A 21,756-nucleotide genomic window follows, 5' to 3' on the forward strand; every position below is an offset into this window, starting at 1 on the left:
TATAGGTACGGGGATTACTTTTCCCGTGGTTGAATATAGAATGTCAAAATATTGTTTTATTTTCTACACAATTATAGCCGTAAAATACGGCAAAGATTATTCAGATGAAATCGGAGATGGAAGTAAAATAATGCGTCAGACTTTACTGTCACTTTAAATTTTGAATTTAAAAGTAACATACATCAAAATTCTAACTTTGGCTTAGGTTTAAAAATGTATGTTCCACGTTAGATTTTCAAACAAACCATATAAACCCTGTTTTTCTGATCTATGGGTTTGGTAACGCCAGAGAAGGCATAAGGAAGTGTATGAAATACTGTGCTAATGTAAAACCCTCCGTAATTCATCCTAATTAAATAATAACTCATTAATCATCCATTCATCTTACTTTTTATTTTTGCAAGATAAAATATATTTTTTCTTTTATCATAATAACATATGACGATGATATATTAAAAACTGCAAACTTATTTAAACAAGTCATAGTTCCAAAGAAAACTTCATAAAAAGCACTGAGTAAACTCTCAAAATGTTCCAATTTGACAAGTTATATACAAGATAATTTTATAAGAAACAAATGACATTGTGTTCTAAATAGACAGAACACATTAGTATTTACAAGGTGTGAGTATGAGACAAAACACATAATAATTCTCTCAGTAACTGGCATTTTCACAGTATATATTTATAACAACCATTTCATTCAACAACTTATTTCAATGATATACAAGTAGACACCATTTTGGTGACTAATGAATAAAACTGTTCCTAAAGACAACAAATTAAAATTAAACAAATCTCATTCTACCAAACAATAAAAACACTTTTCATGTTTTATCATTAAAAAAATGCAAAAACCATAAAACTTAAACTTGTGAAAATAATTTCTGAAAGTATTGTTTTTACTTTTAAAATAAATATTGCACATTCAATATAAACAAAACATAAAAAATTCATACTAATTTTCTTATAAATGTAACATCAATATGATCACTGTCATAATGAAAGTTCTTTTAACTTGCATATCAAATTTAAAGGTCTTGGTAAAATCATTTTCCATTGAATTTGTTAAAATACATTTCATACATACTCGTACATAGCACCAGAGCAAAACATTGACCATAATACATAATGGTATCAATGTATCATTTCTATACAATATCTCCTATGACAGCTCTATTAATCACAAATAGAATAATTATTAGAATGGTCAGTCCCATGACTATGTACTGTATACAAGGCAGTATTCGTCCCTGTTTTATTTTCGCCCCTTTCTCCTTTGTTGTCAGCTGTGGAATGTAAGACTGGGATAATTCTTAAAATAACTGTTTTGATTAGAAAGAGCATCTATTTTAACTGTGTCTGGTTGAATTCCAGATGGGACAAAACTGTCTGAAAGTGTAAAAGGTTGAAAATAACCCTGTATACAGTGTTATAGGGATGTTGACAAGTTGTATTTACACAATATTAAACAATGGTAAAATTTAAAACTGTTTGTCTACTGACAAGATGTGGTGTTGATGGGTGGGGTATACATTTGTGTAAAAGGTTGAAAATAACACATGCGAAAATAACCCCCTATACAGTGTTATAGGGATGTTGACAAGTTGTATTTTCACAATTTTAAACAATGGTAAAATTTAAAATTGCTTGTCTACTGACAAGATGTGGTGTTGATGAGTGGGGTATACATTTGTGGTAGGCTCATATGGTTTGTGAGACAGGATTTTAAAAATCTAAAATAATGAAATGAATATCACTGAAAGGTGGTACATGAAGTGAGGGGGCAGGGCATAAGATAACAGGGGGTGAAGTATGCTAAATTTGAGTGTTACATAACGTCTGTTGTACTTGCTCATTGCATAGTATTAATGTAAGAATTGCACTTCAGATAAAAGTTTTCTTCTCAGAGAAGGAGAGCTGTAGTCCTCCAAATTTCGAAATCAAATCTCGGCAGATTCCTTTCGCCATTGCACTTGGAGCTGTAGGCATTGTCTGCAGGCATCCTGTGCTCAATATCTTTACTAGATAACCAGCATCACAGTCGAAAGTTCATGAGCACAGATTTGCAGTGTTCAGAGACAAGAAAACACTCATACAGAACTGAGCGTTCGCATTCATAACATGTCTGATGAATCGTCCAGGTTACTGGGACTCACGGGCTCAGACGACAGCATAGGGTCCGCGTTCACGGGAGAACTGTCATCCATGAACTCATCCATGATGTTAGCATGGTTCACGAAAACATTGGTTTGAGTTAGATCAGGCTGGAATTTGGCGGCCTGAAAGGGGGCAGGTTGCTGGGTGAGTGTCAGTTGTTCTATTTCGTTGTCAAGACCAGTTCCCATTCCTTGAGATTTCATGACCAACTCCATTTGCTGAAATTTAAAGAGGTGATTGAAATTACTGTATAAAGAGAAAAAAATTAGTTTACTTTCTACTGTATATAACAATTTAAGATTTTTCATTAAAGTTTAAGATGATTATTGTTCATCATTAAAAATTAAAATTATCAAAACAATCTTTTTTACCTTAAATCTTCTGACACAATTAATCTACCTGTGTCCCTATCACAAACAATCTATCTAATATCAAGAGTACCCAATGTCAAACAGTTAATATCTTCAGTGACATTGTCATTGTTAGATGCAGTACATCTATGGTCTTAACTGACAAATTACTGTAAACTAATATTTGTAACATTACAGTATTTGGTGAGGAATTATTTTTCAACAGTTAAAGTGTCTTTGATTTAGTGCATTCCTGGATGTATATTTATGTGTGACATTTAGCAATGTTATTGATTTAGTGGAGGCAGCATTCTGCCAAAACACTAATTAGAAAACACAGCCAATGAATTATTATTACAGTAGATTAGGACTACTGGGGCACACACCTGCATTCTGAGGAGCAGCTTCCTGTTGTTCATCTCCAGCTGTCTCTGGCGGGTCTCCATCTGCTTCACCCGGTCCTGGTCCTTCTTCAGCCGGCGGATGTACTCCACTGAGGCCTTCAGGATCGTCCCTTTGTTCTGTCTCATGTCACTGTAAAACACAACAGGTTGAATGCAATAACCAATCAGTGAAGATGTTATAATCAATGTTATAATGAAACAACCAATCAATGAAGCTATTACATGTACAAGGAATCAATATTGTAATGAAACAACCAATCAATTTACTTCTCACTCAACTAATTAATTCTTTAAATATTTCAGAGACCATATTGTAATTATTTGACCTGCATTAAGAATTCAAAACTTTGTATACATCTACAAACAAAGTTAAACCAGAATGTTGATTTGATATTGCCATTAATTTTGGAGCATGAGTTATTCGCTCTTTAGTATCTGAGTCAGTGATGACTAAATGTACTTGTATAAATGTTCAGAATCTATTATTACATGTCCCCTAGCTATATGGTAAACAATAAACCACAATATCACAAGTACGCATTAAATCTGAATTGCTCTTGACTTTTAACAAGCGTTCCTACTTCAATAAGAGCAATTTTGTGTATTCAAATATTTTGCGAAAAAAATTACAATGCTAAACTTTTTTAAAAACTATTTCTTAAAAGATTCTTTAACAGTTTCTACCCATAAAAGTAGCTGTTCTCACATAAATGCTTAATATGTATATCAAATTTTAAAATACCGTAATTCAAATACATGATTAATGCCAAAGACCCAATGACAATAGACAGTGACCCTCAACTGCTGTCTCCTGATGATACTGTATCCAAATAAATTTTGCTTTGTCAGCAAATTAACGTTTGCAATTCAAGACTAATCAACATTTGCTCTTGAGAATTAAAATCAGACTAAATAAACCTGCAGATTTGGAAAAAAAAATGCACATGTACTGAAATTCTCTCACAATAGAATAATTTATTGCTTTCTTGACTGAAAAATTGCTCATCATTTTAACAAACACAAACATACGGTGGATTGACTATGTCAGCAAATCTTACCGGTACATGTATGTGCATGTATATCTATCATAACACTTACGGGTCGGTGCTCTTTGGGAGGAGAGTGCCAAGTTCTTTGATTCTGTCGTTTATGTTGAATCTTCTTCTTCTCTCAACTATTCGAAATAAAATCATTTTATTTCAAAAGAGTTGCACATACATTTAATTCAACATAAAACTGATGCTTGGGAGCTTTCTGTAAGTTTCTATGGTGTTCATTCACATGTATTAATAATATACATTTATTTAACAAAATAAGACAATATCTTCACCAAAACATTTATAGCAATATGTAGACAGACATTGGAAAAACCAATTAATATATAAAAATAGATTTTTAAAAAATATCTAAAATCAAGTCATTTTAATAGGTTTCTACCAGGAACGAATCACTTTCTAAAATTACTCCCAATTTTTTCAGGGAACCCTTTATTTTCAGTATCACATAACCTACAGTGCAAGCCACTTAGGGTGGAGATAGCAGGAGTTTTTATGATAACTCTCATTTGGTACTTATCATCAAAGCTGAAGAAGATACCATAATACACAATAACACAGACAAACACTGTATATTGCTTGCTTCCTCTGTTCTCGTACACTTTGTACTTGGGAGTCAGTGCAGTGTACTTGTACAGAACGCAGAATTTATCTAACGACCTTTGAAGGGAGTACTTGACAGGAGAGTGAAGGACAACTCCACCAATTGGACCGTGTGTTGTACAGACAATCCATATGTATTTCATTACTACTAGATTTCTAAGGACCCTTACAAAGTTCTTGATGTTCTAACAATTCAACATTTGGTTGTGTTTTCTATTTAACCTTTTGGCAGAAAGCAGCTTTTGCAACATCAAGTTTACTGTGTAAGGTAAAGCTAAACTTGTTAAAAATCAATTTCCTTTCAAGATCTTACAAGCTATTAATATTCTTTTAGATTAGTAAATATAAATTAAAAAAGCAAAACAACTATCAAAGCTTAAAGAAAAAAACTTCATTAAAAATTTTTTGCAAAGAGAAAAAAGTTTGATAGCTTAATGCCATTCTAATTTGATCCTCCAAAAAATAGACCAACTGTTAAACCATTTCTAATTTTCTGTAACTGACCCCCCCCCCCCCCCCTTCCCTTCAATTCACCTTCAAAATAAGGGGTGTATTTGACTGCACTAAAAATCTTATTGATTTTAATCCTAACTCATTAGATCTTGCACAAGAATTCTATGACTCCTCTTATTTATATCCCTCTCCAACTAATAATACAGGTGCCACCCCTGGCAGGTTCTGGATCCACCACTTACTCATGTTATGGTTGTCTTTCTTCTGTCGGTCCTTTGCCCACATTCTCTTTTCCTCCTCGGACATGAACTCTGGCAGTCTCAGTTCCCCCGCCTGAAACTTGGCGGGGCAGGAGCTGGCTCCATTCGACGCATCATCATTTGTGTCGTACAGACCAAGGATGTTGTTTGAATGGGGAAGCTAAAAACAAAATGAGAATGATGGATCAAAAGAAATAGAATAGAACATTGTTATTTGTTTGCATGAGATTATTAAAAGCAGAACAATACTAACAACAAAGCATTTTTTCAAACTAAAGATAATACCAAAGATAAAGAAGTGAGGTGGTTCCATCAGTTGATATCAATTCACTAGCTTTTCATTGATAAATAAATTGATTTTTTTTAATTACAACATGACAAATTTGTTGTCAAAATTAGAGAATAAATCAAACTGTAAGGCGTTCTAAAAATATTATAAAAAGGATTGACTAGAGAATAAAAAAATTGGCCTCTGTCATTGATTATGTAAAAATTACAAAGTACATGTACCTTATAAATTACTTTATAAATCCTCATGGCTCATGAAACCAGAAAATTACTAACTCAGTCAGTGTTTCCTTTAAATGTCATCTTTTTCTACATACAGGTATGTTTTCAGATATGCTTGAGTTAGTTCTTTTGAGCATTTGCATTTAAATGTCACATGATTTCACATGGCCAAAAACCTTCACTCACACACCGCTCAACCATATACAGACCAGTCACCTTCAGAATGGCCTTGATCTGTAGCACATAATGAAGCTAACAATCAGAAATCTTAGCAATGACAGGAATCGTCCAGGTGAGACCTTGTAAATGCAGTGAAATCAAGGACTGTTTTAACTTGACTACAGCAGAGACAATAAAACAAAAGCATGTACAAGTATTAACATACCTGCATCTTATCGAAAAATAGAACATCATGCCACATGATTGAGTTCATGACGGGTGATGAAGACAAGAGAGGAAATGGAAGTGAAAGTAACAATAAAAACACATGGAAAGGAAAATATCATAACTCGTAATTATCACACTTGGCGGAGTTAGTCATCTCCTCCAAAAAAAGACACAAAATAACAATGTTGTCCGACAAGAGGTTAAGTGTGACTAGATTAAACTCCGTGAGTGGGCCTCTATTTCTGTGGACCCTTCAGTGGTACGTGCTTCTATCTCTCCCCCTCAGTCGCAAGTTCAAAAGTCGATGATGTTAAAGCCACTGGAAGATCCAATTAATGGGGGCTTTGGATGAGCCAGGAAAGAGGCTCTGATCAAATAGTCAACAAATGGCGACGTTGTTTCGGGGGAGGTTAATGGGACCTTTGTTTGTTTGTTTGTTACACCTACAGAGAGACCTTGTTACATTGTTTTGTATTAATTGGTGTACAGTGTACTTTATGTAACAATGCAATGGTTGTGTTTGTTTTTTGCAATTGAAAAAAAAAAACCAAAGTCTCACCTGTACTTGTCTCGATAATTAATTAAACGTTAATTAGTTTCTAATGACCGACAAAAAAAACAACAACCTTGCATCATATCAATTCATTTGCTAAAGGAGACTGCAAACTTTTGATTCACCTGGTAAAATAGTGATAAAGGAATGAGAGAGAACATTGCTTTGAGACAGAAACACAAAAACTGACGAACTATTTTCTTTATTGAAAAAAAAAACAACTGTGGAACCTTTATTGGGGGACCAATGTTCGTCGCTTTCGTGGGTAACCCTTGCCCATGCATGACTTTATATCCCCACAAACGTATATATGAACATTTGCTTAATATTTATTATTATTCCAAACTTTTAATCAACAAAATTACATCCCCATGAACCAGGAAAAAAGGCTACCCACAAACACTGACTCCCACAAAGACAACTGGAAAAGAGTAAAAGAGTGTTGGTTTTTTGTTGGATTTTTTTATTTGTTTTTTTTTTTGTTTTTTGGGGTTTTTGTTTGTTTGTTTTTGTTTGTTTTTTTGGGGGGAGCTGTTATTTATTGTGACTTACTGTTGTGGACATGTGGTTGAGGGAGGGTTCCAACAGATTAAGATCCTGGTCTACATTAGGATCCACTGACTCCAAGCTGATGAGGTCATTCAAAAGGTTATCCACCTGTCAAATATAGAACAAAGTGATAAAAATCTCCTTCATTATCATGTTTTGATTAGTAATATTACAAAAGCATGTGTTTGACAATAACAAGGATGCACTTAAGTGATGGAGAGGGAAGGGAGGGAGATCTAGATAGTATCAATTCAATATTGACAAATATTAAATCAGCATTATTATTGGAGACCTATAAATAAAGTTCAGCAACAATTCTACTTATAATTATAATATTGCTTACGTCTATAGGTCAGATAAATACATATGATATTAATCAAGTTAATCATGTATCTCCACATTAAGATCATTCAATCTTTGCATCTACCTGGTATGTTTGGTAAACATTTATATATTTATCACAAATCAGTTTCAGGTACATATATAGATATAAAAAAAGTCTGCTTTGAATAGTATTATCACTCTCACGTTATTTTGTCAAATTTCAATATCTTCTGTTCAAGATCTCATCTAGAACAGAATCTGATGTGACATTGATGAATTGAGGATGTATTTTGATCTTTTTCTGCAAATATTCCTGACAATGTCTTGTGTGACAGGAAATATCTTGTACATCAATATTGTCAGTAAATCATCAATAGAACAAACCTAACACTATATCCAATCCTTTCAATTGTTTTTTGGCATTATTGTGATTTCATAGATCATATTATTTTGTATTTAACCCCGGCCTTCATGTATTACTGTGTATCACTAGAATCCCCTGACTTTTGATCTTTGAACCCCGCACCCCTTTTTATTGAGAGACAATTCAATCAGTTAATGGTTTTTCCTCAATTTGTATCAGGAAATATATGATCAAAGATAGGTTGTTGCGCTTTTTCTGAACGCCCTTAAACGTTTCAACTCACTCAACTATGGAGGAAGTTGAAAATCGAAAGTAAATTAAATTAAGGAAATATCTATTCATTAATGAATAATTAAGCACTCAACTTTATTTTTAACCAAGTTCTAATTTAAATATTTTAATCTTTAAGTTAGATAATGAAAGGTTGTATTCTAAATGCTTTTAAGCATTTGAAACTGAAAATAGTTATATTTTTTATTAAACTGCACCTTATTTATCTTGAATATTACATAAATTGCCACAATACGCAACATTGATTTATATTTGCTGGGCAGAAGTTAATTAGTTTTATCAGCTATCAAGGTACAAATATAATTTATCTAAACATTTACATTCTGAGAAAGAAATTCTACTGAAAGGTTCAATTTCAGAACATTTGCCTTGTTTGAAAAATAAATTTTTCATTTTCCTTAAGCATTTATTTATGTGTACCTTAATTAGTGTAGAATATTTATGACAGAAAAAACGTAACTACACATGAAAAGGAAATAACACTGTGCCCACCTCACTGTTTGAGAAAACAAAACAAAAAAACACCTGCATATTCAAGGGAAATAACTGCCCACATCTAAACAACTGCATATAAAAGAGACAACTCTGTCCATACCTCATTGAAATCGGAGACACTGTTAGTGGCACTGCTGAGTCCCATGGAGAGCGGGCTGTCCGGGTCCACGGGGGCGCTGCCGCTGACCGTAGTGGGCACCATGTTGGCCCCGGGGATCTGTGTGGTGAGGGCAGGCATAGACTGGGCAGTGGTCACCTTACCAGAGTTGTGCAGGAACAGGTGAATCTGTCGCTTCTGGTTCTCAGTCACATGAAACTGTGTTGGGTTTTCTAGCTGAGTCTTCACCTACAGACAAACAGAAAGTAGCTCTTCTCAATCACATAAAAAAACCTCTCTCTCTCTTTTTTAAAATCTCGCTGAAATTTTATGTTTTCTAATGGCTATTCAGCACTTGGGCGAGTGATATTAAGTGTCACCCTCGAATATCTCTTCCTGAAAAGGAGAATAAACAGGAAAATTAATCGTTGTTACTATATTTTACAGTAAGTAAAACACAGGGCATGAAAGCATACCTGCCATCTCTTTCCAAGTATAGAAAATGTATGCGTTTTTGACTTTATATTTATGACAAGTTTTGGACGGTCTGCAGTGTGTAGACAACCTTCGGTGGCTAGAGGTCGCTGACAGGGTAAGGTCATTCTTAAAGATCTTTACCTTCTCGGCCAGAGCCACTAATTACACGAAACAACCACGACAATACCCTGGCCCTCCTCAGTGCTAACTTCCTGCTCATGCCTAAAAGTGCTCTCGTTTGAAAAGCTTTTTCATAAACCTATCACTAAAATTGATTGTCAAAAATTCAATTCATACAAACAAGGAAAAAAAACATGCATAATCATCGTCTCAAATGCAAACAGGATCAAACATTTTTTTCTTACATGGGTATATTTATGATACAATTTAGCTTTCAACATTTGTGAAGTGTTCCTTTTAAAAGTAATGTGACAATGTTTGCATGGTACTGGCACTTACAAACATACATAAAGAGAAGGAGAACTGATTTTTTGGCAATGTTTCCTTTACGGACAGTGCAGGGAAATTTTTAACACAATCTGGGCTCCAATACAGATATATAAATCCTCCACTTACCTATCCATGTACAGCTGTTTATCAAGTTTACCATTATTCATTTTATGTAATAAATAAAAGTCAATGGCCACCAAACTATGAACTAAATTTTACACAAATGTACCAAATTAATGAATTAAATGACTATATATGAATGCAAGTTTGACAGAATGAGGACCAAATTATACACCTAATGATTTTTCTGGGTCTATTCAATTGCGAAACTGAGGGATCAATACACTTAAAAGAAAAAGACTTAACACTGAAACAGAAACAGCAAGATCATACAGCTCAAAGCAAAATTTTTTTTTTAAATGCACAACAAGGAAACATAAAATTATGGTATTCCGCATTTATTTCATACCTGTGAAAGGTCCACCTTGACACTTGATAATTTTCCTAACAGCAGAAAATTTACACTTCCTTCATCAAAATTTCATTCTGATATTGTCGCATGTATTATACATTCTTCACACTGATTAAATGAAATAACTTTTGTCCTATCATTTATCTTAAAGTTCAAAGGTGACTAGAGTCAACAAACTCCCCCCTACACCTATTTGTTTGTTTCTCCTGTGGGTATCAGTGGGTCCAGGGGAGACAAGATTATGATTTCAGCAGCCAGTTTGGTCTTGTCAAATCCCACAGATCAGTGCACTGTGACCAAAGAGGGCAGGTAAATTCATCAGTCCATAATTTGATAAAAAATGTATTAATTCATTTGTTTTACTGTCATATCATAATGAATCCAGAGGGTATATGTATCGATAGTTTTCCACTGGTGAACAAAAATGGCATATTTTATATTCCTGAACAGTAAAAATTTGAAGTGTAACTACAATGTTCAGGAACGAACTTTGCACACAAGCACTAATTAATATTCAAAATTTTGCACACAAACTGTAACTTTCAGAATGGTCTGTTTACACAGAGTACAAAAATTTAATCCCATTATCATTGCACCCAAACCTACATCATAACATATGTAACATTACATGGGCAGTGTACAATACAAATATACGCTAGAAACTGGGTTATCAATCGGTAAACAGTGGACTGTTTATCCTCTCTCCGTGTCTACAGCAGATGTATCCAGAATACCTAACCATCATATGTTATATGTGTGTCCAAAATCTAGTGCAATATTGCAGTCAAAAATCAACATTGAATTCACATGTACAATGTACTGTACTTCCAGTGAGATTTCTCCATGTAAGTCCTGATTGGATCAAAATACAGTTTACAAAAATAAATTCCTGCTTATGTTACATGTCAATACATGTACCAGTATTCACAATAAATCTGACATTTTCACCTTTGGATGTTGCACTTAAGTTGGCGGTAGACTCCTTCATTCCTCAACCCCTCCCCATTCCATCCCATCCCTCCACTTTAAATAGCTTTTGTACCGGTATGTCTTCAAGTTTGTGATACTGATTTTATCTACCTTTCCTTCACAATAAACAATTTTATGGGTTTTTTTTGTAAGATTAAATCTAACAAAAAACAACATTTTCAATAGATATACATGTATATGGTGACTTCCATGCACAGGAATGATTTGAGGCTAATTTAATTTAAATCAAAGCAATTTCCTTTACATCGTCATTGCTCATTACTCTAGTTGCCTTTATTCAATTATTGTACCAGTCACTTATATAATCTAATCAATATTAATAAGTGTGCATTCATGTGCAATAGGTTTTAGCATATATACATGTACTAAATCAAATATCGCTTATAACATGTATAAGCTGCACAGATAGTGACAGTAACTTTAATAAACTTGCATGTTATTTTCAAGTTACATGTACATGTTTTACAAAAAATTATAACTAAGTTGATTAAAAATCTGAATATCTATATATTTAAAGTCAAACAGGAGAGGATTAGGAAGGATGGATATAGTCAACAGATCTAACCCTTCATATCTACCATCAAACTTTAGGTATGATTATTTTTTAATCATAAACTATTACTTCCAAATGTTCTATCTTTAAAATCTGAATATCGACTATGTCCTTAAACAGAAATCTTCATCTAAAAGAAACTAATATAGTCTTAAAATGATAATGGACATCCAGCTTTCTTTAAATTCTACAAATGTCAGACCACAAAAATTGACCCCAAACTTAAACAGTACATACAGTAAAACACGCTTATAATAAATCAATAAGCGTCAATTCATTATAAACATGTAACTTTGCTAATTCATTATAAACATGTTTGCTCTAACCATATCTTACTGTATTTCGTGTATACTTACTGTAAGAACTCGTGTAGGGACCTCTGTACTGGAGCTAACGGAGCCCGCCGGTATCTGGATCGACTGAGGAGCGGTATGAGCTGGCCGGTAGGACTGGGAGTAGGATGGTGTCTGCTCGTTCTTTTTCTCCTCCTGTTCCGTCTGCAAACGCATCAGCTGGAGGCGGAGGTTGGCTCGCAGGTTTCCCTTTGAGACGTCTAGTTTTGTCATGTTGTTGCTGTAAAGAATTAAGATACAGTAACACCTCTATCAATCTAAATGATATATCTTATATAAACATATACCGGTATCTGCTCACAACTCGAAAGGGTAAGCATACATTTATAATAAGAGCTTGGGCAGAAAATGTCAATACCAGATTCTGAAGTAAAGAACAATCTTTTGATACATGTAAACAAACAATTAAATAATCTAATTATCAGTCAGAATAAGACAGTTACCATATGATTGATAAGAAAAGCATAAAACAGGAAAAAACCCAAAACAACACATGTACCTAGTCCGTGGCTGCTGATCCTGGGCATACATACAGGACTGCTGGTTCTGACTATTCATGTACATACAGGGTTTATATTCCTGTTCATACAAGTAACTACCATAAGAAGTTAGGTAATCCATTTGTGTGATGGTCACTTGGTCTCTATACTATAGTCAAAGCTAAATGATACAGCACCAACATGGGAGGTTTGATATAAGGTCTTGTGCTGAGAGGGAGTAAACTCGTGATTTAAATTTGATCTATACTATACTGTCTTAAATATTGTGAACAATAACATTCATTTTGGTTACACCTTATCACATGGACCAAAGACTGGAAGTCCTGTTTTGGGGGTTTATTTATAATTTACAAAATATATATAACACTTTACGCAATATCAAGTTACATGTACATATAAATAAAGAAACTTACATATATAAACAAAAATGTCATCAGTTTTTATGAACTCAATGGCTATCACATGACCCATAAACATAGAAAATGACCGCACAATGACACTTATAAGGTCCGGAAAGCTGTTGCCTGCATCTTTTGTTGTTTACATGAGTAATATCTTATTTGCATGGTGTGGTTAATGTGTAACTTCCGATGCACTACATAGCAAATACAGTAAAAATAGATATATAGGAAATTCTGTGATCTATCATAAAGGTTACTGGGAGTCGGAAACAAAGCATGTGAATGGATTCAAAATCATGAGATATCTGTGGGTGTGAAGAGTTCTTCCAGAAACCACCCACCAGATTCTACAAGGACTTTTGTTATCGGATGCTGTCATGTACTTAAACGGACCATTAAATTTCATACCAAGTATTGATTGCATTGATTGATGTGCAAGAAATTTTATAAATCTCTGCATACCAACATAAATGTAAGGAATCGAATAAATGACAAATTTAACAACAAAAATATGGAAATACATGAATATAAATGAAGTCTTTCCAATCTGATGGTTTTTTTTAAGTACAAGAAATAAATTTAAGTCTTTCAAATGTAATTTGATTTTAAAAGGTTAAGTTTCAAAAATCAGTGCTGGTCTTATGAACGGGGATAGAAAATATTGTACAGTCAGTGACAGAATAAAGGTACTGTAAGATGGGTAATACATTGTACAGAAATCCTAAGTCAGGTGTGATTTTCTACGACTGTCTCTGAAACTCTGAATATATGTACCGATATATTCATAAAAGAAATTGAATCATGCTTCCTGTATGCAGGATGCATTATAATTTTTAAATCTAATTTTCAGATATTGGATGTAAACTTCAGTTAAATTTCTTAGTCAAACTAATTCACTTTCATTTCAACCCACTGTCTATATAATTAACACTTATTAAGTTTGTTACTGATGACTGACTACAGAGATATATCCGGTTGATAAATCTCATGGATGGCAAGGCGAAGCCGAGTGTCTATGAGATTGATCAACCCATTGGCAATATAGTTCTGTAGTTTGTCAGTAACAAACCTAATATGTGTTTTGTTTTTCCAAGGACTATCAAGTGACATATTTATTCACAAAAAGCGATGATCTACGCAAACTCATTTATATAAGTTGCCTTACATTTTGTCCAATTTAACTTATTTAATAAACTCTTTAAAATTATCAATCTCACCTTTCAAATACCCTTTGAAAATCTTTGCTTAACTAATATTTACTTACAATATTTGTATACAGTGTGTCTTAAGTTACAAAATAAATTTAATATAAATACAATACACTAAATTGTTCCTTGATACGTTTTTTAGAGAACATGTCCCTGTTCTGTTCTGATCAACTTAAAATGCTTATTTTTATTTCCTAGCTAATTTTTGCATGTAGAGATAAAATTTCATGACATACTATTATTACCAATATTTGTTTTTTCAATTTTTAAACTTCAATTAAGTAGTGCATTATCATAATGTGTGAATCAAATATCCTGATATTATCTGTGTGAGGAAAAATTAACCAAGAAATTAGGCCTTCCAATTGTAAGTTAATCATGCTTCAATTTCTTTAGCTTTTTAAAGTGGCAAAGTGTTAAAACCTGAAACAATATTATATATTCTATATCTCGATCACTGAATACCCCCTCCTATATATATATTAGTTGACATGCAGTAATATTTACATTTTCCAGTGTCTTTGCCTGTGATAACACTACGTATCGGTTTTGTACTATATAACCCATAACTTCAAATGACGCCAAATTGAGGCGCCAGCGGGATTTGCTTATTTATATTTAAATATTTAATCGTACAATCACTTAAAATTATATAAATATAAGTAATAAGGAATCATTCTTATTATGAGGTGATATTTTGGGTTGGGGGATGATCAAATCTATCATAAAGCCCTTCGGTCTTTATTGGATTTGATCATGCCCCGGCCGAAATTATCACCTCATAATACACAAAGAATGATTCCTTGTTCCTTAATATATTCCATGTCTATTTCTCAGCTGGCTATATGCGCAGTCAGGAATTTTTAATACATGATTGCTGTAATTGTTATCAATTATTATTGTCGATACAACTATGTAGGCAGGTTACCAAATAATAATATATCAAACGAATTATCAAAGTTAACTATGTTCTGAGTGATAGTATTAATTAAGCTATAATATATAGGCTTAAATTAATTATAATAAATATTTATAACATATATACATCTACTTTGTTATTCATGTTTACATATCAGTTGGAATTTTTCTTTAATGAAAATATTTGAGGAAATATCTATAAATGTTCAAAACATCTTTTCGATCAGTATCTTGTCAAAGTTTTTTATTTCTTTTTCAAGAATTATCTAAACTATTATTTACACGTGTGATTAATTAGAACATAAGGATTAAAGTATATTTAACACAAATTTTTTCTGATAAGAGAATGAAGCTTATATCTGATATCACATGTGGCTTTGTATACAATACCCAGACATAGGACAAAGGGCACTTGACCGCAGTGACTCTTTGACACGCCCCCTAAATCACCCCGACCGTGTTTACGCAGTCACGCATCAAAACACATGTGTTCCGTAACAAAGTGTCATGGTGAAATAAACGCTTTAACATAAAAGACATATTTCCTACATTTCATAACTCGAGAAAAGCGTTATAAGGAACATGTATGGACTCAATATTTTTTCAACACGAAGAAAAATCACTGTTTATACAGACCTTTGGCTTTGAACGATCGTTTTACTTTTCAGCTGGTAAAAATTTTTGTCATCGTTTAAAACTTGATCTGCGTCGGCAAGTGAAGCTATATCAAACTCGATTCCAGAATCCTGCATTTTTGATTTCTGTCACAGTCGTTTTGAGAAATAAGAGTTTTCAACCTATTCACGAATGTCACAAGTATGGCAGATTCTCTATTGTGTGTGACGTAGCCTCGTTCTACTTTAAACAACCAATCGGGTGCCAGAAAATGCTGTTCGATGTTATTTTTAGATAATGCTGTCATTACTGTTGGAAAACCCAGCGTTTCGTGCAATAACTAGGAAGGGGGGGAAGGGTGTTCAAACAAACAGAAATGGTCGAAACCTACTAAGCCTATATATTTTTATTCAGAGGAGAATATTAGAATTTTCTGAATTTCAGCTCACATGCTAAAATATAATACTATTTTTCTATAGGCTATTAAAAAAAAAACCAAACATTAAAAATGCCCAATCTGATTAATATATGAATTATTAACTTCCATTTACCCCCCCCCCCCCAATAATTTTAATTCAATTGTAAAGTTGCCGAATAGATGTTCCTATATAAATTGACATTTTGTAAACTTGCCACTATTTTCCTACAAGTAGATGTAGCTCAACCCCCCCCCCCCCCCCGGAAAAATGGTCTTAAATTATTGCGTTGTCGAAAAGGCTTTATAGGGCCTATAATTACATAGCACCGTCGGTTCGACTTATTCAAATTGGACAGATTGAAAAATCCCCGTTTTGTTACTGTAATTAATTTAATACACGTACGAGTCCTTAATCTATATGAATGTACGTACTGCATACAAATCCATATATATATTAAAAGCCCCCCCCCCCCCGCGAAAAAGAGAGAGAGAGAGAGAGTGAGAGAGAGAGAGAGAGAGAGAGAGAGAGAGACTGGACTATTATGCATGTATGGTGCATTTACAAAAGTATTTACAGTTACTCAGAGAAGTCAGAGGGTTATTCATAGGCTGGAATACTAGCGAATACAAAGTAATACGATAAAGCCAAATTAGACCCTTTTTAAAAAAATACTGGAAGTCATCAAAACAATACAAAAGTTAAAGAGTTTTAGATTTTGTTAAATCTATTTGGCCAGATATACATGTATACCTCTACCATAGTTATTAAGGTCACAAATGGCCATGCATCGTCACTCCTGCAGAAATAAAAAAAAAAACATTCTGCCGAAAGGATCTCTAGAACACCCCATTGCAAATTGAAATGTATTGCAACTTTTTACCGTTTCGTGTCTCTTTTTGAATTATATACATTGTATATAAACAAATGCACATTTTACATACATTATGCATTATTAAATACGTGTTCAGTATTATCAGAGACATAAATAAATGTTATTTATGTCTCTGGTATTATATTAGGCTCTGAGATCGAATCCCATGTCAATGATTCAGTGTTCTTTTTGTGCAAAATTGACCGTATCTTGACGCCTCGATTTTTAAGTTCACTCTCTAATACCCTTATATTGAGGGTTTAGCAATTCAAAAGACTAGCACACACAGCATGCATACATGAACGAAGATCAGAAGACACAGTGCTAATTTTAAAAACAGACTATTAGTATAGTGTATATATACGTATTTCCATTTTTTAACTGAAAATTTAATAATACACACTGATCGATGACAATTCTTTTTTAGCTCACCTGAGTTGAAAGCTCAAGTGAGCTTTTCTGATCACTTTTTGTCCGGCGTCCGTCTGTCCGTCTGTCTAGATCTGTCTGTCTGTAAACTTTTTACACTTTCGACTTCTTCTCCAGAACCACTGGGCTTATTTCAACTAAATTTGGCACAAAACATCATTTGGTAAAGAGAATTCAAGTTTGTTAAAATGAAGGGCCAGGCTCTCTTTCAAGGGGAGATAATTAGGATTTATTGAAAATTTGTTGATATTTTTCAAAAATCTTAAATTCTTCTCAAAAACCGTTTGGCCAGAAAAGCTTAAACTTGTGTAGAAGCATCCTCTGATAGTGTAGATTGAAGTTTAATTGTTCAAATCATGTTCCCTGAGGGTATATGGGGCCACAATGGGGGTCAAAGTTTTACATAGCATATATATAGAGTAAATCTTTAAAAATCTTCCTTTCAGAAACCAATCAGCCAGGAAAGCTGATACTTATGTGAAAACATCATCATGTAGTGTAGATTTATAGTTGTGAAAATCATGACCCCAGCAGGGGTAGGGTGGGGCCACAATGGGGGGGGGGGGGGTCGAACTTTATATGGGAATATATAGTGTAAATTTTTTAAAATCTTCTTTTCAGAAACTAATCAGCCAGGAAGGCTGAAACTTGTGTAGAAGCATCTTTAGGTAGGAGAGATTCACGTTTGTTCAAATCATGATCCCCAAGGGTAGGGTGGGGCGGCTGGGGCCACAGTGGGGTCGAACTTTTACATAGGAATATATAGTGTAAATCTCTTAAATCTTCTTCTCAGAAACTAATCAGCCAGGAAAGCTAAAACTTGCGTGGAAGCATCCTTATGTAGATTACATACAAAATTGTGAAAATCATGGCCCCGGGGGTAGGGTGGAGCCACAATGGGGGGGGGGGTGGAACTTTACATAGAATATGTAGTGTAAATCTTTTAAAATCTTCTTCTCAAAAACCATTTGGCCAGAAAAGATAAAACTTGTGTGAAAGCATCCTCAGATATTGTAGATTAAAGTTTCTTCAAATCATGGTCCCTGGGGGTAAGGTGGGGCCACAATGAGGTCGAACTTTTACATGGAATATATTGTGTAAATCTTTTAATATCTTCTTCTCAGAAACTAATCAGCTAGGAAAGCTGAAACTTGTGTGGAAGCATCCTCAGGTAGGGTTGATTGAAGTTTTTTCATATCATGACCCTGTGGGTAGGATGGGGTCACAACGTTGGGTGGGGGGGGGGGGAGGGGAGGGGGCAAAAATTTACATAAGAACATTTTATAAATATCTTTTTCTAAAGACTGTTTGCATAGAAGAGCTGTCAATTTACTAAAAGCTTGATTATAAACATAAAAATGTCCAGGGTAAAAAAATGAACTTATATTTAATATACAGGATCTACATGTATTATACTACTTTGTACAGATAGTTTGTATTAAATAAGACTCCGTCAAGCTGATTTTACCATACCTATTGTTGCTCATGTGAGCGATATGGCCCATGGGCCTCTTGTTCATCTGTACTAAAAATGTTTGGAAGCATACGAGTCATACATTAGACTATATGTGCGATGAATTTCAAATAATATATATTATAATATATGCATATAAAGAATAAGGTTTCTGTTAGAAAAATATAACCAACAACAACGGATTAGAATTTTTATGAATTTGGGAAGATTTTAAATTTAAACAAAAAATTTATTTTTTTTTAGATTGCCAAAATTTCTTTTTTCATTTTTATTTTTTGGATGAGATTGCCCCCCCCCCCCCCCTCAGCACCTTTCAAAAACGATGATGTTTTACCGTGTCATCCCTCTTTTGGAATTTATCTACACGTAAATGCAATAAGTATTCGGTTCTGGGGTCCCAAGGTCAGAGAGGTAGTTTTTTTTTTATTATACCAACATTGACCAAAGCCTCAGCTTTAAGGGGGTCTTCCAGCTACATTCAATTCTAACAATTGTTCCGAAAATTAGGCGAGTCGATACCCATATTTGATAAGAACTATATTAGTCACATGAAACATTTGTAACACCAAAAGACACATGCAGTATTATTTGAACAAACTACTTTATATAGTAGTTTACGTATGTGCTTTTTTTCCTTTGCACTACTGGTAAATTAAATACAGAATGCATTATAGTTTAGAAAGTCGGGTTGGAACCTTTAGTATATAATTATAACTTCATGTTTCGGAATAAATAAAGAAATAAAACAAATGTGCAGCATGTATTTGCAAAAAAAAATATGAATACATGCTACATGTACATATACATGTATATTTACATTTCCAACTGCCATTGTCTGTGATAACATTACGAATCAATTTTGAACCCTAAAACCCGATTATTTCATGTTCAACATGAGTGACACAAATGGGCGTGTCTTACAGCATATTAAGCGAAAAACGGTTTTGGCTTCGCTGCGTAGTATTTCATAGCACGTGCTACATAAAAAAAATTAGGGGTTTTAAAATAAAGTTGTTTTAAAGTGTACAAATTGGAAAAAATATAAATATAAATAATAAGGAATCATTCTTTGAATATTATGAGGTGATTTCGGTCGGAACGTGGTCAAATCTATCATAAAGCCCTTCGGGCTTTATTGGATTTGACCACGCCCCGACCGAAAGTATCACCTCATAATACTCAAAGAATTATTTCTTATTCCTTAAATATAAAATACAGATAATACATACATATACCCAACTGATGAATAAAGTCACATAAACACTGTCAAAATATTTTTTTTTAAAGTGTTTAAAAGTGGGTTTTTTTTTTAAAGATAACTTTTAAAATAAGAAATACAAGTTGAATACGTAAAATGGTTTATATATGTTTCAATTATGACAACTATGCAAATTAAAAGCACAGCTATAGGTTTGTGTGTCATCGCTGGGATGGAAATTATTAAACAAATATAGTCTTTAATAGTGCACGCGTTACGAATTTTAGTATAAAGTACGTAAAAAATGGGGGCAGCACATAAAACGTAATTATCAAAGGGTGAAACAGCTGTCAGCTGTCATTGGCCTCTCAGGTTGTTAATATTGTGACCTTTTTACACTAGAGGTACCATTTTTTTAAAACAACGAATTATAATGCATACACATGTACACTTTCAATGAAGTGAATGGGTACATGTATACACTTAATTAATTAACACGTAAGTTTGCCACAATTTTCGATGCATAATTCCATAACACAACTGTATAATTGCTGGGGGTTTGTTTAGTTGATTGACCGAGTTTCTCTTTATATTATATAGTTGGATTATTTCTTTCATTAAACCCTATATTCGATTTTATCACATCCTACGATTGATAACTTAGTGCTTGTATGATGATATAAGTATTATTCATATGATTTTCAGTCAAGGTTTTGAAATTCTTAGAGTATTTTCATATGCAATCGCACTATCAATATATGTATTCAAAGACATATACGCAAGAAACATGTACATGTACACATTTTCCCCTGAATGTCTGGCCTAAAACGCATACATATCTTTGCAGATCAGTGATTTGAATTGCAATAAGACTGAACCACTAAGATTGAACCGAATTGATATCACCGTGGTACACATGCATGGTTACCTTTTGATGACTCGGACTTTCTCTATCTTCCCGCCTCTATTGACCCTGGAGTCCAGCAGACTCCTCAGCTGTATCCGCCTCTCCCCCTCCCCACTGAGCCGCCGCCCACTGTTTAGAACAATCACAGAGTCATCGCCGGTTATCGTCGTCGAGTCGTCAGATTTCACAGACACCTCAGAATCATCGAAACTCCCATCGTTATGAGCGCCCAAGGCGTAAAAATCGCCCTCTGGGTAACAGAGATTGATATCGATACCTCCGCCCGATACCTCATCGATGTGACTGTCATCGATCACCCTGGGGTTCTCGCACTCTGGGTCGCTCTCGCTCCTCTCTAACTTGATCTTTCGACCGTTTTGCACGAGGAATGCCTGAGTCGTTTGTTCGTCTCCCTCTGATTCCGTCCGACTGTCACACCGCTCCGGATCATCCGGGGACATTTTGGGAACTCTAAGATCTAGTCCAATGTCTTCATAGTCTCCCATAGTACCCATGCTTGTCAAGCAACGCCATGTGGGAAACGCCCCCTTTTAAACGTGGACAGATAGCTTTTGTTTACACCGCTATATAGATCAACACACAGACCAGAGCACGTTTATCTTATACTGTTATCAATTCATTTATTGGGTATGATAAATATGCATC

General features: G+C 34.0%; 1 protein-coding gene across 3 annotated transcripts; it reads right to left on the minus strand.

Moving 5' to 3' along the window:
- Nucleotides 1–371: 371 nt before the first annotated feature.
- LOC128159329 (microphthalmia-associated transcription factor-like) lies at nucleotides 372–21,638 on the minus strand. 3 transcript variants are annotated; one of them, XM_052822384.1, is made up of 8 exons: nucleotides 21,112–21,638; nucleotides 12,154–12,370; nucleotides 8,859–9,104; nucleotides 7,288–7,392; nucleotides 5,268–5,445; nucleotides 4,013–4,088; nucleotides 2,897–3,044; nucleotides 372–2,378 (listed from the first exon to the last, which is right to left on the minus strand). In XM_052822384.1, the coding sequence occupies exons 1-8, from the start codon at nucleotides 21,603–21,605 to the stop codon at nucleotides 2,118–2,120; spliced, it is 1,725 nt and encodes a 574-aa protein (XP_052678344.1). In that variant the 5' UTR covers nucleotides 21,606–21,638; the 3' UTR covers nucleotides 372–2,117. The 3 variants fall into 3 exon arrangements, with proteins under 3 accessions (XP_052678344.1, XP_052678346.1, XP_052678345.1); XM_052822386.1 differs by lacking the exon at nucleotides 21,112–21,638 and adding an exon at nucleotides 15,814–16,019; XM_052822385.1 differs by lacking the exon at nucleotides 21,112–21,638 and adding an exon at nucleotides 12,650–12,879.
- Between the last annotated feature and the right edge of the window lie 118 nt (nucleotides 21,639–21,756).

The sequence above is a fragment of the Crassostrea angulata genome, chromosome 8 (genome assembly GCF_025612915.1).
Source record: "Crassostrea angulata isolate pt1a10 chromosome 8, ASM2561291v2, whole genome shotgun sequence".
NCBI classification, from domain to species: domain Eukaryota; kingdom Metazoa; phylum Mollusca; class Bivalvia; order Ostreida; family Ostreidae; genus Magallana; species Magallana angulata.